We start from the raw sequence: 12,434 nt of genomic DNA, 5'->3' as shown, positions 1-12,434 counted from the left end.
TATCTAGGAATAGTATTCAATTTTGTCTCTTTGCCAGTGGCTGCTCTCACTTTGCTCTACTCTCCAAATCCCCATCCATTTTTTTCCCTTTGGAGAATAGGCATGAAAAACTGGTTTCCAGACAGTCTCATCACCCTGGAGGCAGGAAGACTAAGTATGCAGCGTGGGTTCAGGCCGAGAACACTGGACTAGAAGCCCAAAGACCTGGGTTGCAATCAGACCTGGCCCCCAGAGCTGAGGGGCTTTGGACAGTACACTTACTGTTGCCGTGGTCCTTCGTTTTCCCATCTGTCAGGTGAAAGATAGGACAGAATGATTCCTAAGACCTTTACCTATGAAGACTTATGGTCCCTGTCCCTTCCCATTTTGTCCCATACTGAGTTTTTTTTGGGGGGGGGGGGGCTTATTTATTTATTTATTTTTATTGAGGTATAACTGAGATACAACATTATATTTAGTTTCAGGTGTCCAACATAATGATTTGATATTTGTATAGATTACAAAATGCTCACCACAATAAGTCTGGTTAACAGTACAGTATTATTAACTATAGTCGCCAATCTGTACATTACATCCTCAGGGCTTATATATTTTATAACTGGAAGTTTATACCTTTTGACTCCCTTCACTCATTTCGTCCAACCCCACTCCCCACCTCTGGCAACCACCAATCTGTTCTCTGTATCTATGAGCTTTTTTTTAAAATTCCACATATAAGTGAGATCATATGATATTTGTCTCTCTCTGACATTTCACTTAGCATAATACCCTGAAGCTCCACCCATATTGTCACAAATGGCAAGATTTCACTCTTTTTTATGGCTGAATAATATTCCATTGTGTATATATACCACATTTTCTTTATCCATTTATCCACTAGTGAACACTTAGGTTGTTTCCATGTCTTGGCTATTGTAAATAATGCTGCAGTGAACACAGGGGTGCATATATCTTTTTGAGTTAGTGTTTTCATTTTCTTGAAGTAAATACCCAGAAGTGGGATTACTGGATCATATGGTAGTTCTACTTTTAATTTTTTTGAACAACCTCCATACTGTGTTCTATAGTGGTCGCACCAATTTACATTCCCATCAACAGTGCACAAGCGATCTCTTTTCTCCACATACTCAGCAACACTTGTTATTTCTTGTCTTTGTGATAATAGCCATTCTAACAGGTGTGAAATGGTATTGATTTGCATTTCCCTAATGAGTAGTGATGTTAAGCATCTTTTCCATCCTAGCAATATTAACTACCACTTATTTAGTACCTACAATATGTCAGACATTATTCCAATAAGTTAGCATTAATTGAGTGCTCATTGTACGCTAATAAGCCCCGCAGTACATAGTTGTATATTCTAGTTGTGAGTGCCTCTGGTTGTGCTATGTGAGATGCTGCCTTAGCATGGCCTGATGAGCAGTGCCATGTCCGTGCCCAGGATCTGAACTGGCGAAACCCTGGGCCAATGAAGCAGGGCGTGAGAACCTAACCACTCGGCCATGGGGCTGGTCCCAGTTATGGTATATTTTAAAAAGAAGGACACTTTTGTTTTTGTTTTTGATTTTTGTAAGTATGTAAGATAGGGGCTTTTAAGCGGTAAGATTTTTTTTAAACATGTCAGAGGCCTGATTTACTTGAAGAGACAGGTACGAATCACTTTGTAATCAACACATTATTTATTTTCAAATAGATTCTTTTTATTTGGTAAGATTTTATAGTTTAATCTAGTTCCTGTCTCATTTGTCTTAGATTCCAAATAATGCTATCTGAATTAATAAAATGTCACCATGTACCCAAATTGTAAGAGATGGCAGGCTTCTCCCCCAGCATCCTTAATGCAGCTATAATGACTTATGTCCTCTGTTCTTCACTCTGCTGTTTAAAAACCTGTTTCCTGTTTACAGGAAGGTGAGACTCAAAACTTGATATTGATTCTAATTGCGTAATTTTTATTGTATGTCTGATGTAGTGGGTGCTCAGTTAATTTCTGTTGACTGAATCGATGAGGAAAAATAATTTGATATCCTCATCTCATTTTACTCTCCTAGGCATTAAAAAAATGAGTCTTCCACTTTCGAAATGATGTGGAGTAGAGGGCTCAAGGCCATCCCATCTCACCATCTCTGGGTGCATCGAGTTGGAATCAATCACATATCACTTGGCCTGAAATTCTAACTAAGAGTTGACAGAAAATGGGCAAGAATTGTTACTTTTTATTGTTTGTGTAAATATTAAATGCCATGGCAACAAAAAACTAACAGCCAGATAAAGAACAGAAACATATGGAAAAGTGAAAGACAATTTTGAAAAAGAGGATACTTAAAAGAAATTCTTCATTTGGCTTACCTTAATATGAATATATTGCTAGCATAATTTATTCTGTTCCTGAGGAAAAATAAAGATATTGTTAGGGGAAAATACAAAAGCTTTAACCATGGAAAATATCAGTATAACCAAAGGACCTTATTTAATTTCTATAATTGGGGTACAAGCTTGACTGTGAGTTTCCTGGCAGCCACAACAAAAAGGAAAACATGATTAATTATAAAGGTTTTTGCTTCCATGAGACATAGTTGTATTAACTTATTTTGAGAAAGGAGGTTATTCTTAACATCTGCGTTTAAAAGAAATTCCTTTTGTAAGTCTTACTGTGGGAGACTAACTCTGATTCTAAAAACTCAGAGTGTTTCTTCTATCTTTCTACCTCTGTGATAGGAAATTGACACCATTTGAGATGAGAAGTAAATTTTTAAAGTCATTGTCAGGTTAGTTGTACAATTAGATAAGAATACAGCTGACCTATAGGGGGAAATATGTGTCTTTCATCCATCCAGCACTGTCTACAGGGTTCATGAGACTAGTTGAGCTTCCATAATCATGGATATTTATAACAACTGTACCTTATATTGCCAAGCTCACCAGAGACCATGCAAAACAGCACTCGATCCTTGAAATTTCCTCAAAGTGTTGCCTGGGACAAAGTAACCCTAGTAACCTCTACTTTTCTTTATGCAGCTGAATCATGAAATTAAAAGTTCCCCTTATGAAATCAAAATGGTCGCTGCTGAGAGTCTTCCAGAGACGTCTATTTTGCCTGCGTTGGGCAGTAGGAGATACAAATGTGAGGTGAGATTAGAGTGCTCATGTAGAGCAGGGGTCAGCAAACTAGGGCCTGGGGGCCAAAACCAGCCTGCTGCCCTTTTCTTGTGGCCTGCAAACTAAGAATGGTTTTTATGTCTTAAAATGTTGAAAAAAATTTAAAGAAGAATGTTTTGTAACACATGAAAATTAAGTGAAATTAGAATTTCAGTGTCTGTAAATAAAGTTATATTGGAATACAGTTGTGCTCATTCATTTTTAGGTGTCTAGATCTTCACGTAATATCTCTGGCTACATATGGCCCACAAAGCCTAAAATCATGTATCTTTAAGAGAAAAGTTTGCTGACTCCTGTTAAATCAGAGAGAATACTTTCTCTGTGTTCATGAGCTGTGTGAAGAGTCTGTCAAAAGAAGAGCTGTCCTCCCTAAGGGGCAGGGACCTCTATCCATGTGGCTTATCCCTTATATCCTCATGTACCAATCTTTAAAACGTGGCAACTGCTAAGCCTGCCTTAGGATCCACTTGAGAGGAAGAAAGTTCCAGAAGGCTGGAATTGTGAGTGCAAGGCCCAATGTGTTTATAAATACTATCACCTTGCTCTTGAAGCCGTTCCTTACCATCTCTTGTTCTCTTGGAATCAGTGCCTTTTCCTTGTTCCTTGCTGCTTGTTCTCCTAGGCTGCTTCTCACTAATCTGTAAAAATTATAACCATGAATATTTTAGAATTTTGTGCCACAAAATATTCAATTTACTCTACTTCTATCTCCCCTAGACACTCAGCCTCTTCTCTATTTTTCCCGTTCCTTTTGTCAGGAGCTTGGAAAATAGCTTTTCTAAATATTTTTCTAAGTATTTTCTAAATATTTGGTTAGATCTATGTGGCTTTTAGACTCAGTTTCAACAGTTTACCCTCTTGGATTCAGGGGCTGGGGGCCGGCCTTACCATTTTCCACTCATTTTGCTCTAACAAATATTTATTGAATACCAAATGTGGAAGGATGAAAAAACAAAACAGAGAAGGTCTCTGACCTAAGTGGGTTCTCAAGCTCTCTAAGGGCAGGCCGGATCCAGCCTGGGCCTGGTGAACACTGTGGCGAGGTGGTTGGCTTTGCTGGTTTCTAAGCTCAGTTTCGGTAAAGTCTATTCAGTTGATGAATAGCTCCAATCCTTATAAAGCTCCCATTTTCCAAGAGCAAAAGTTTCCTTTTTGAGAACCACTAAGGATTTAAATCGACTCTTCCATTCTCATCTGTAAGGAAATAGGATTCTTTTGCTTCCTCTTATAAATGACAGACCTTCCACAATTTCTCTTTGTATCAGTTATCTACTGTTGCAGTTAAGCTATGTAACAAACAATCTCAAAACCTCAGGGATGGAAAACAAGTGTCTAATTTCTCACACATCTGGGATGATGAGCCTTGTGGGTCTGCTGAGGTTGGTGGGGCTCTCTCATATGTTAGGGGGGTGACCTGGCTGTCAGCCAAGGTGACAGGGGTGATCCTGTGCTGCTCCACTTGTCTTTCTCGCTCCAGGTGGCTATCCTAAGCATGTTCTCCTGCTACCCAATTCCTTCCCCTATTACCTCTGAGACTTAGTTCCTGGACTACTCACCCTTATGTCAGAATTTTTCTGAAAATGTGTACCCAGACCTGGACAACTCTTTTCCAGATGTTGTTTGACCAGTTACAAATTCAGGGGAACCATTATTTCTTATCCTCTGGACACATCGCTTCTATTAATTGTTAATTTGGGCCCATATGGCATTAACTTATTTAGCAGATGAATTGCACAGTTGGCCCTCATCTCATGTCAGGCTTGAGAAAAACAAAACCTCTCAGATCTTTTTCCATATATACTGCTGCCAAGTCTCATCCATCCTGTTGAACAAAATCTTTGTCTTTAATCTCTAGTCCTTGAACTGTGTCAATTGGGTTTCATAAAGGGTCTTTGAAATATGTATTGAGTTAACAAAGTTCATTCATTCATTTGATACATATTTGTGGTGTGCCTATTAGGTGCCAGGCACTGTGCAGGGAACAAGATATTGACATAGTCCTTGCTTTTATGGATTTGTGCTCTAATTGCAGCAGGGTAGGATGGGTGCTAAAGACTTAGCAGTCAGGATTGAAAGGCATTATCAACTCTGTAGCATCTTTTTTGCTGTGGAAGCCTCTTCATTCTACTTGAGAATTCCTGTAGTTGATTAAGATTCCGGTCACTGCCGTTTGATTGATATTTTGGTGAGATGTTGACACATCTGCTTGAAAAAGGCATGAATAGTTAGCGGATGTGGAAACTGTTCACAAATTTCAAAGAGCAGGTTTCTGTTAGCATTATAAACTTGATAGACATCACACTCATGATGCCATTGATTTAGCAAGAGTTTCCCACTGTTTTCGTGGAAAGCTCAAACATCTTGCCCTTGTGCGGCTTAGTGGGCATAATGTGTGCAGGATTTTAGGCAAGGGAGCATGTTGTGAATGCTTAAGCCCATCTCAGCAAAGCTTTCTGTCACTCGTACTGCCTGGCATGCCTGTGCCAGTGCCAGTTCAGTGCCTTCCGTTGGGTCTGGGCCTCCAGCTAGCAGTGTACTTGGTCTTGCCCCCACCCCGAAGCTGATATGTGGGCACTGTGGGGAAGCTTTACCCCTTTCAACCGAGCCAACATTCAAATGCAAAACAAACCTAAGCAAAGTTCTTCTTTCATTTATTCAACAAGTATCAAGAATCTACTACGTGCTGGAAATGCTTCAGTGGGCAAAACAGGCAAAACTCCTGCCCTTGAGGGGCTTATATTCTAATGGGAAAAAGATAATAATAATAAAACTAATAAATAAGAAAATTTCATTCTATGTTGGGTGACCATAAAATGTTGGGAGGAATGGCTATAGGAGGTCCTGTTAAATAGAGTGAGTGAATGGTCAGTGTAGGCCTCCTTGAGAAGGTAATATTTGAGCAAAGATCTGAAAAAAGTAACAAGTTAGCCATGCAGCTATTGGGAAAATATCATAACAAGCCGAGATAACAGCCAGTATCAAAATTCTGGTTTCACTTTTTAATCATTAACTCTGCTATCAGCTGGCTGATAATATTAGCTACCACTTTTTGAGTGCCCATGATCTGTCCAGGCTTTGGACCACTTTACATGTATTGCTTGAAATCTGCCTAGGAGATAGGTTATATTATCAACCCCTATTTATAGTTGAGGAAACTGAGACCCAGATAAATTAAGTAAAGTCCCGTACCTTAAGTATCAGCTGAGATGGGATTTGAATCCATCTGACTTTGAACTCAGACTCCCAAAGCCTGAGCATTTTCTCCTTTGCCATGTGGTTTCCCTCATATATGTGATCTTGGTGGGAACAGACTGGGGAATTACCCTTTGAATGAAGCAATTTGGGGAGTTTCCTTGGAACTAAGAGATCAGGTTTCTACGAGATAAAATGACATCACTCACACATTCTACAAAATCCCTTAGAAGCTACTTTTTCCAGGAAACCTCCCCTGAATAAGGCAAAGATTTGCTTCGATCATCCAACTTGGTTAACAGAGCTCTTTCTTTGTATAACCTATCTTCTATAAAAGCAGCCATCCTACGTGGAAATTCTGTTTATTTTAACTATCATTAATGACTGTTGTTGGCATATATCTCTGATTAGTGATTGCTTGACAATCGTGACAGGTAACGAACACAGACCTTCCTTGTGCTCTAATGTTGCAAACTGTATCGTCAGGGGGGCTGTTGTAAAGTGGTTCTCATTGTTTCCATAGCAACAATACGAGGATGGAGGAGTTGCCTACATTTACAAGGGCTAGGCGTCGAGCATTCATCACAACCAACAATGTCATAAAAACAAAGATAAATGTAAAATGATGTTCCAAGCCCTATAAAAAGAGTTATACATGGGAGTCCCATGTACTATTTAGTGTGCTTATAGCACATTAAAAAAATACAGCTCCACTCTCTCATGCATGTAGAATTTACAAGAGTCTGGGAGAGAGGATTTGGAAAACCCAGGTGTCTTTTTAAAAAGATATCCAAGGAAGTTTAAACTGGTGCCTTTTCATTCAATAAGTAGCCCTAAATCAAGCAAAGGCATTAAAAAATATATTTTAAGATTTATAGCTGCTGTGTGTGTGTGAGTATGTATGTGTGTGTATATAAATAAATTGGTGGTCAGAATCCTTAATAAGATATGACCTGCTGGGCAGAACCAGTACAATTATAGTCACCAAGGTGCTGAAACACTGCTGGTAATTCAAGGTGATGAGGAAAACTTGATTTAGCAGAATTCTCTCCAGACACTGCGTGCTTGGAAGGGACCCTTAGATGAGCCCCTTCAAGTGAAGATGGAGTGGCAAATGAAAGCCCCTAGGGAGATTCTAAGCTCTACTCTCGGGAAGGTGAGTCAGTCTGTGGGGGGATTTTGTGGAGGCTTCAGTTGTGAGCTTGAGAGCTGAGTAGGAATACTGGAGAGCTGCTTGTGGCACCAACACATACTCTTTGTCTAACCCTCCCCATGCTGAACTCAACCTCCCCTGAAAATTGATGTCCAGCAAGTAAGTTTTAAGGGTTGCAGATCCTTAGCCTAATCGTGGTGCCTACACACACCCACCTGGTAGTTTGACTTTCTCAGGGACTCCTCATGGTGCCTGGCCATGAAATTTATTTACAGCTTTAAGTATAGCTACTACATACACATTGGACCAAACAAAAGCCACCCATAAACAGTGTGTGCTTTTAGGGCACTCTTTGACACTTTGGTGACAGCTCTCAGACCATTTACCCTTCTCTCAAGAGTCATAAAAAACAAATAACAACATTAAAAAAAATAAAAGAACTTCGAAACTTGTCTCTCAGAGTTGACAAAGCAGGATGAGACAGCACTGTCCTGCCTTAGATCTTGTGAGAATTCCCTAAAAAATGGGGAAAGGATTTAGGAAGGTATCGGTTGAGCCATTGACTAAGTGAATGGCTTGAAACAATTTAGGCAGTGATTTCTGATTATGTTCCTTCCCATTTAAATTGCTTTATTGGTTCCATTCCCTGGCAGGATACAATCCATATTCTTTTCCACAGTTTTTTCCCAGCTCCATTTCCTGCCCCTTCACCCCTACTTCCCACAGCACCCAATGCCATTACCCATCATGCCCTTTCCCTCTTCAGACAAGAGGCAAACCAGAAGTCATTCTTAGAGACCCAGCTCACATCTTTCTGCAGCCTCCTATTAGGCACTTTTGAGTGGGCTCCCATGCCCTGGTACACTTCTCTATATAGTGTCAGCCATATTGTATTTAGGAAAGATGAGTTCGTGTTTCTCCTTCTTGAGACAGTAAATTCTGCAGGATTAAGGGACTGTTTTCAATCAATGTCTTCTGTGAGTGCCATAATTCTTCCTCATGAATGATTGAATTAATGCTATAAATGCTGTAAAGAGAGGCTTTCTGTATATAATGTCAATGCAAGTAGTGTTTCTTTGTTAAAATTATTAGATTTTGACTTTTAGTGGTTATTTTAACAAACATATCTTCACCGTCTAAAATTATGATAAACATTTGATTTACTAATGCAGAAATTTAGGTTTGTCAGATGCAGGTGGATTTTTGGGTTGGTTGTTTATTTTGTGTTAACCAAGAAAAGCATAGTCTTTGTAGCTGAAGAAAAGTAAATCTTTTGTCTGATTTGGCAGGTTAGTTTTGCAGGGCAGAGGGAGGATTATGACAATATGTGCTGGAAGGCAGGATTTTAAAAAATTTGTCTTTTAAATATAGTCCTCTAAAAATAGTAGATTTTTAAATAAAATACTTTTGCAATTGTTGACACTAAAACATAATAAAAATAAATTGAAAATCCAGCTTCAAGTCATCTTAGAGAAACACCTTCAGTTTCCTTCCTATCTCAGATGTTCCTTGAAGCCTGTGTCCTTTCTTCCTTTTTCCAATCCTGTCTTGATCCTTTCTTCCAGAATCTTCCTGAAGCAGACCTCACTATTATAGCCCACCTTTCTCACATTCTGCATCCCTCACCTCACCACTAGCTCCTTGCCTTGAGTCTACAAACCTACTCAGTCCCTTCTTACTCTTAACTTCCCCTTTCCTGAGCCTGGCTACATCCTCTAACTTCTATCTTCTCCATCCTCTTCTTCAGGGACAAACGTTGCAAACATATTCTATATTTACATCATACATTTACATATCCATTTCCTCAGCGTCTCTTCACATTTTAACCCTTTACTGTCTTCCACCCCTACCACTGGATTAAACCCATTCTCTAAGTCTCTAGACATCACCAGCTACCTTCCACATGATTGATACCATTGATAATTTCTGCTTAAAATTGTCTTTCCTCTTGATGTTGTAACATTACAGCTTCTAGTTCTCTCTTACTTCCTTTATATATCCTCTACTCCAGCCCAATGCAGGCATTTCCTCAGGTCGTCCTTCGTCGTTTCTGCACCTCTCTCTACCTCCTTTTCCCTTTACTGTCCTTATTACTCCTTTCATTTCAAACACTGTCCACATGATGAGGACCCCAGATCCATATGCCAAGGACTCCCAAGTCTATATTGACATTCCTAACATCTCTTCAGGGCTTTGTCTCCTTATTTCCTGTGTTCTGACAATTTCGTCATTTCATTCTGTCAAAAATATGACAAATCTCACAACTCGTTCCTACATCAGCATACCTTATTTCTCATAATAACTTATTTCCCTTAATGGCAACACCATCTTTTCAGCCATCATGCTTGAAGGCATTTCCAACACTCACCCCTACATGCAGTCGTCCCGAGGTCCTATAAATTCTACTGAAGTCCTCTCTCTCACATCCATCTCTTCCTTTCTGTTTCTACTGGCCCTTGTCAAAGCTCCTGTCACTCAGTGGGGATTATGTTACTCTCTTGCCCCTTCAGTACAACACTGAAAGACTTCAAATTCCTTTCCAAGGCTTTCAAGGCCACACAGGTCTGACTGTAATTTACCTTACATAATTATAAGGGCACAGTGGAAGGCAACACCCTGTTAATGATAAAAGTCAAGGCTTCTGAAGCGTATAGACATGAACAAAAACTTTGGTCCTCCTCTTGCTCAAATCTAGTTTCTTCTCCCTAAGCTTCATCCTATCTTTCCTGAGTTTGGGTACAAAACTATTTTGACTCTTTTCCACCCCAGAATATTTCAGATCTGTGAGGAGACCCAAGTGGTAAGTTGGATCTGTAGAAGTCGCCAGGCTCTTTCTGACCCTGTATTGCTTAATCTGGCCGAGCTAAAAGTGAAAGGAGAAGAAACAATACTGCCCTAACAGACATTTAAATCTCTTGTAAATTATTCTCCTTTCCTGTCTCTCTCTGGTTTAGAAATGCCATACTTAGATTTAGTCTTGCTTCCTTGGCTGTATTTTCCTTCAGAGCTGCATGAATTTTTCTGTGAGTGTTAGAAAATCTAGATTCCAATTAACTTTGCCTCTGATTGCTTTGTAAATCTTGGTGAGTGAGGGCTTGTTCGTAAATGATGATGAAAATTTTAAAGTTCTTTGAGCATGGCGATGCATGAGCAGAATACAGATAAACTAATTAGAATGTATAGTCACTGCACTTGTGTGTGTGGTTTTGAGAAGAAGGCTATAAATAAATATGGGACTTTCAAGTCTTGTTTATTGTTTTCAAGGGGAAGTTTGTGTGCTTTATCCTATATGACAAACTAGTCTGTAAATTTCTCTAAATCTCTCTTAATCTTAAATTCCTATTTTGGGGCATTAATATATGGAACAAGCATCACGTGGAAAAAAAGAAGGGAATAGTCTTCAAAACTTCCACTGATGTTGAATAACTAAACTACCAGGAATTTGATCAAGAAGAGATTAAAGGCATAGTAGGATGAGAAAAGTAGACAGCAATTCTATTCTTTATGCCTCCTAATTATACAGTGAAGAAATAGAAGGATGTCACAAGAGCATGCGCTTTGGTAAACATTTGCTTGAAATGGTATTTAAGAATCCTCAGAAATCTCCCCAAAGGCCTCTCAGAAACCTTCTGTCTGGAGAGAATTCTGATTATAAAACATTTTCTGCACGTCTCACCCTCTCTTACAGGCAGTGTCATCATTGCTTGCGGGTTTGGGGTTTTACTTTGCTTTTGTTTCTGTGGGGAGCCTCTGAGCAGCGTGGAAAAGTAGCCAGAGTGGCCTTTTCCAGGTGCTGTTGGTACCATGGCTGGGCCTGGGGCATGAAAGAGTCAGAGTCGAGTCTCACTTCTTTTGAAAAAGAGGCCCTAAAATCTCCCTTCTACTTTGCATAGTGGTTACTAAGCCACTTCCTCACTTTTTACTCAGAACTTTCCACAAACTCTTTGCTTCCCTTTAAAAATTTTCTTATCTTACCACAGGTTGAGTGATTGGGTATATGGGAAGTTTTCTCTTTTCCACACACTGAGGGTGGGTCAAGCTCTCTGAGTGGTTATTTTAGCTTCCTCTTGTCCCCAGTAGCTTTTTTTTTTTTTTAAAGATTTTATTTTTCCTTTTTCTCCCCAAATCCCCCCAGTACATAGCTGTATATTTTTAGTTGTGGGTCCTTCTAGTTGTGCTATGTGGGACGCCGCCTCAGCATGGCCTGATGAGTGGTGCCATGTCCACGCCCAGGATCTGAGCTGGTGAAACCCTGGGCCACCAAAGTGGAGCACCAAACTTAACCACTCGGCCATGGGGCCGGCCCCTCCCCAGTAGCTTTCAAAGAAGTCAGAGAGAATAGTCAGCAATGTTCCTATCCAGAATTGAAAGGAAAAGGAGAAATGTCAAAAAGTATTATAGTAGGGTAACAGTTTTGGTGAAATGCTCAAATAAACAGGAAGTATTTTTTGACCTGTCATGAAAATTAGCATGGATCCAGTCATCCTGTCCTAAAAGAAATTAATTTAGACTTTAAATAAATTGTAGCAATCAGAAAGCAAAATCCATAGCAAACTTTAAGATTGTTAGGCCTAATAGATGGACTGTTACATACTCCACTGTAGCCATGATGATGGTATGGACATATTTAAAATGGGAAAGTTCAGGCTAGAGCTGGAGACGTGTTGATCTCTTCTGTGTGGCTAAGGGTCTGATGGAATTACCTTCTTATTAGATAGACATTTGAATATCTGTTCCAGGGAGAAAATGTTGCCCTCTCTGGGCCACTGGAGGGTTTTCTTGCTTTCCCTTTTACCAGAAGGGATAGACATTTGATAGAAAAGATCTTCAAAAAGACATGGGCAGTGATATTACACTGACAGAGTGTTATGAAGGGGTTTAATTCCTGGATTATAGCATTCTTTTTTTTTTTAAGGCAAATTTCTTCCTT

General features: G+C 39.6%; 1 protein-coding gene across 15 annotated transcripts in view; it reads left to right on the top strand.

The window, feature by feature from the left end:
• The window catches only part of LIMCH1 (LIM and calponin homology domains 1), a 312,143-nt gene that overhangs the window by 167,645 nt on the left and 132,064 nt on the right, over window positions 1-12,434 (top strand). For 4 of the 15 annotated variants that reach the window (XM_070505971.1, XM_070505972.1, XM_070505967.1 and 1 more), the window contains exon 4: window positions 3,019-3,129. The exons of the other annotated variants lie outside the window; for them this stretch is intronic. In XM_070505971.1, coding sequence (XP_070362072.1) covers window positions 3,019-3,129 — 111 coding nt within the window. The remainder of the gene's footprint in view (window positions 1-3,018; window positions 3,130-12,434) is intronic. 15 annotated transcript variants of the gene reach the window in all.

The sequence above is a fragment of the Equus asinus genome, chromosome 3 (genome assembly GCF_041296235.1).
Source record: "Equus asinus isolate D_3611 breed Donkey chromosome 3, EquAss-T2T_v2, whole genome shotgun sequence".
In the NCBI taxonomy this organism is placed as follows: domain Eukaryota; kingdom Metazoa; phylum Chordata; class Mammalia; order Perissodactyla; family Equidae; genus Equus; species Equus asinus.
Note: the sequence above shows the minus strand (reverse complement) of the source record. Positions and strands in the feature narration are given on the sequence as shown.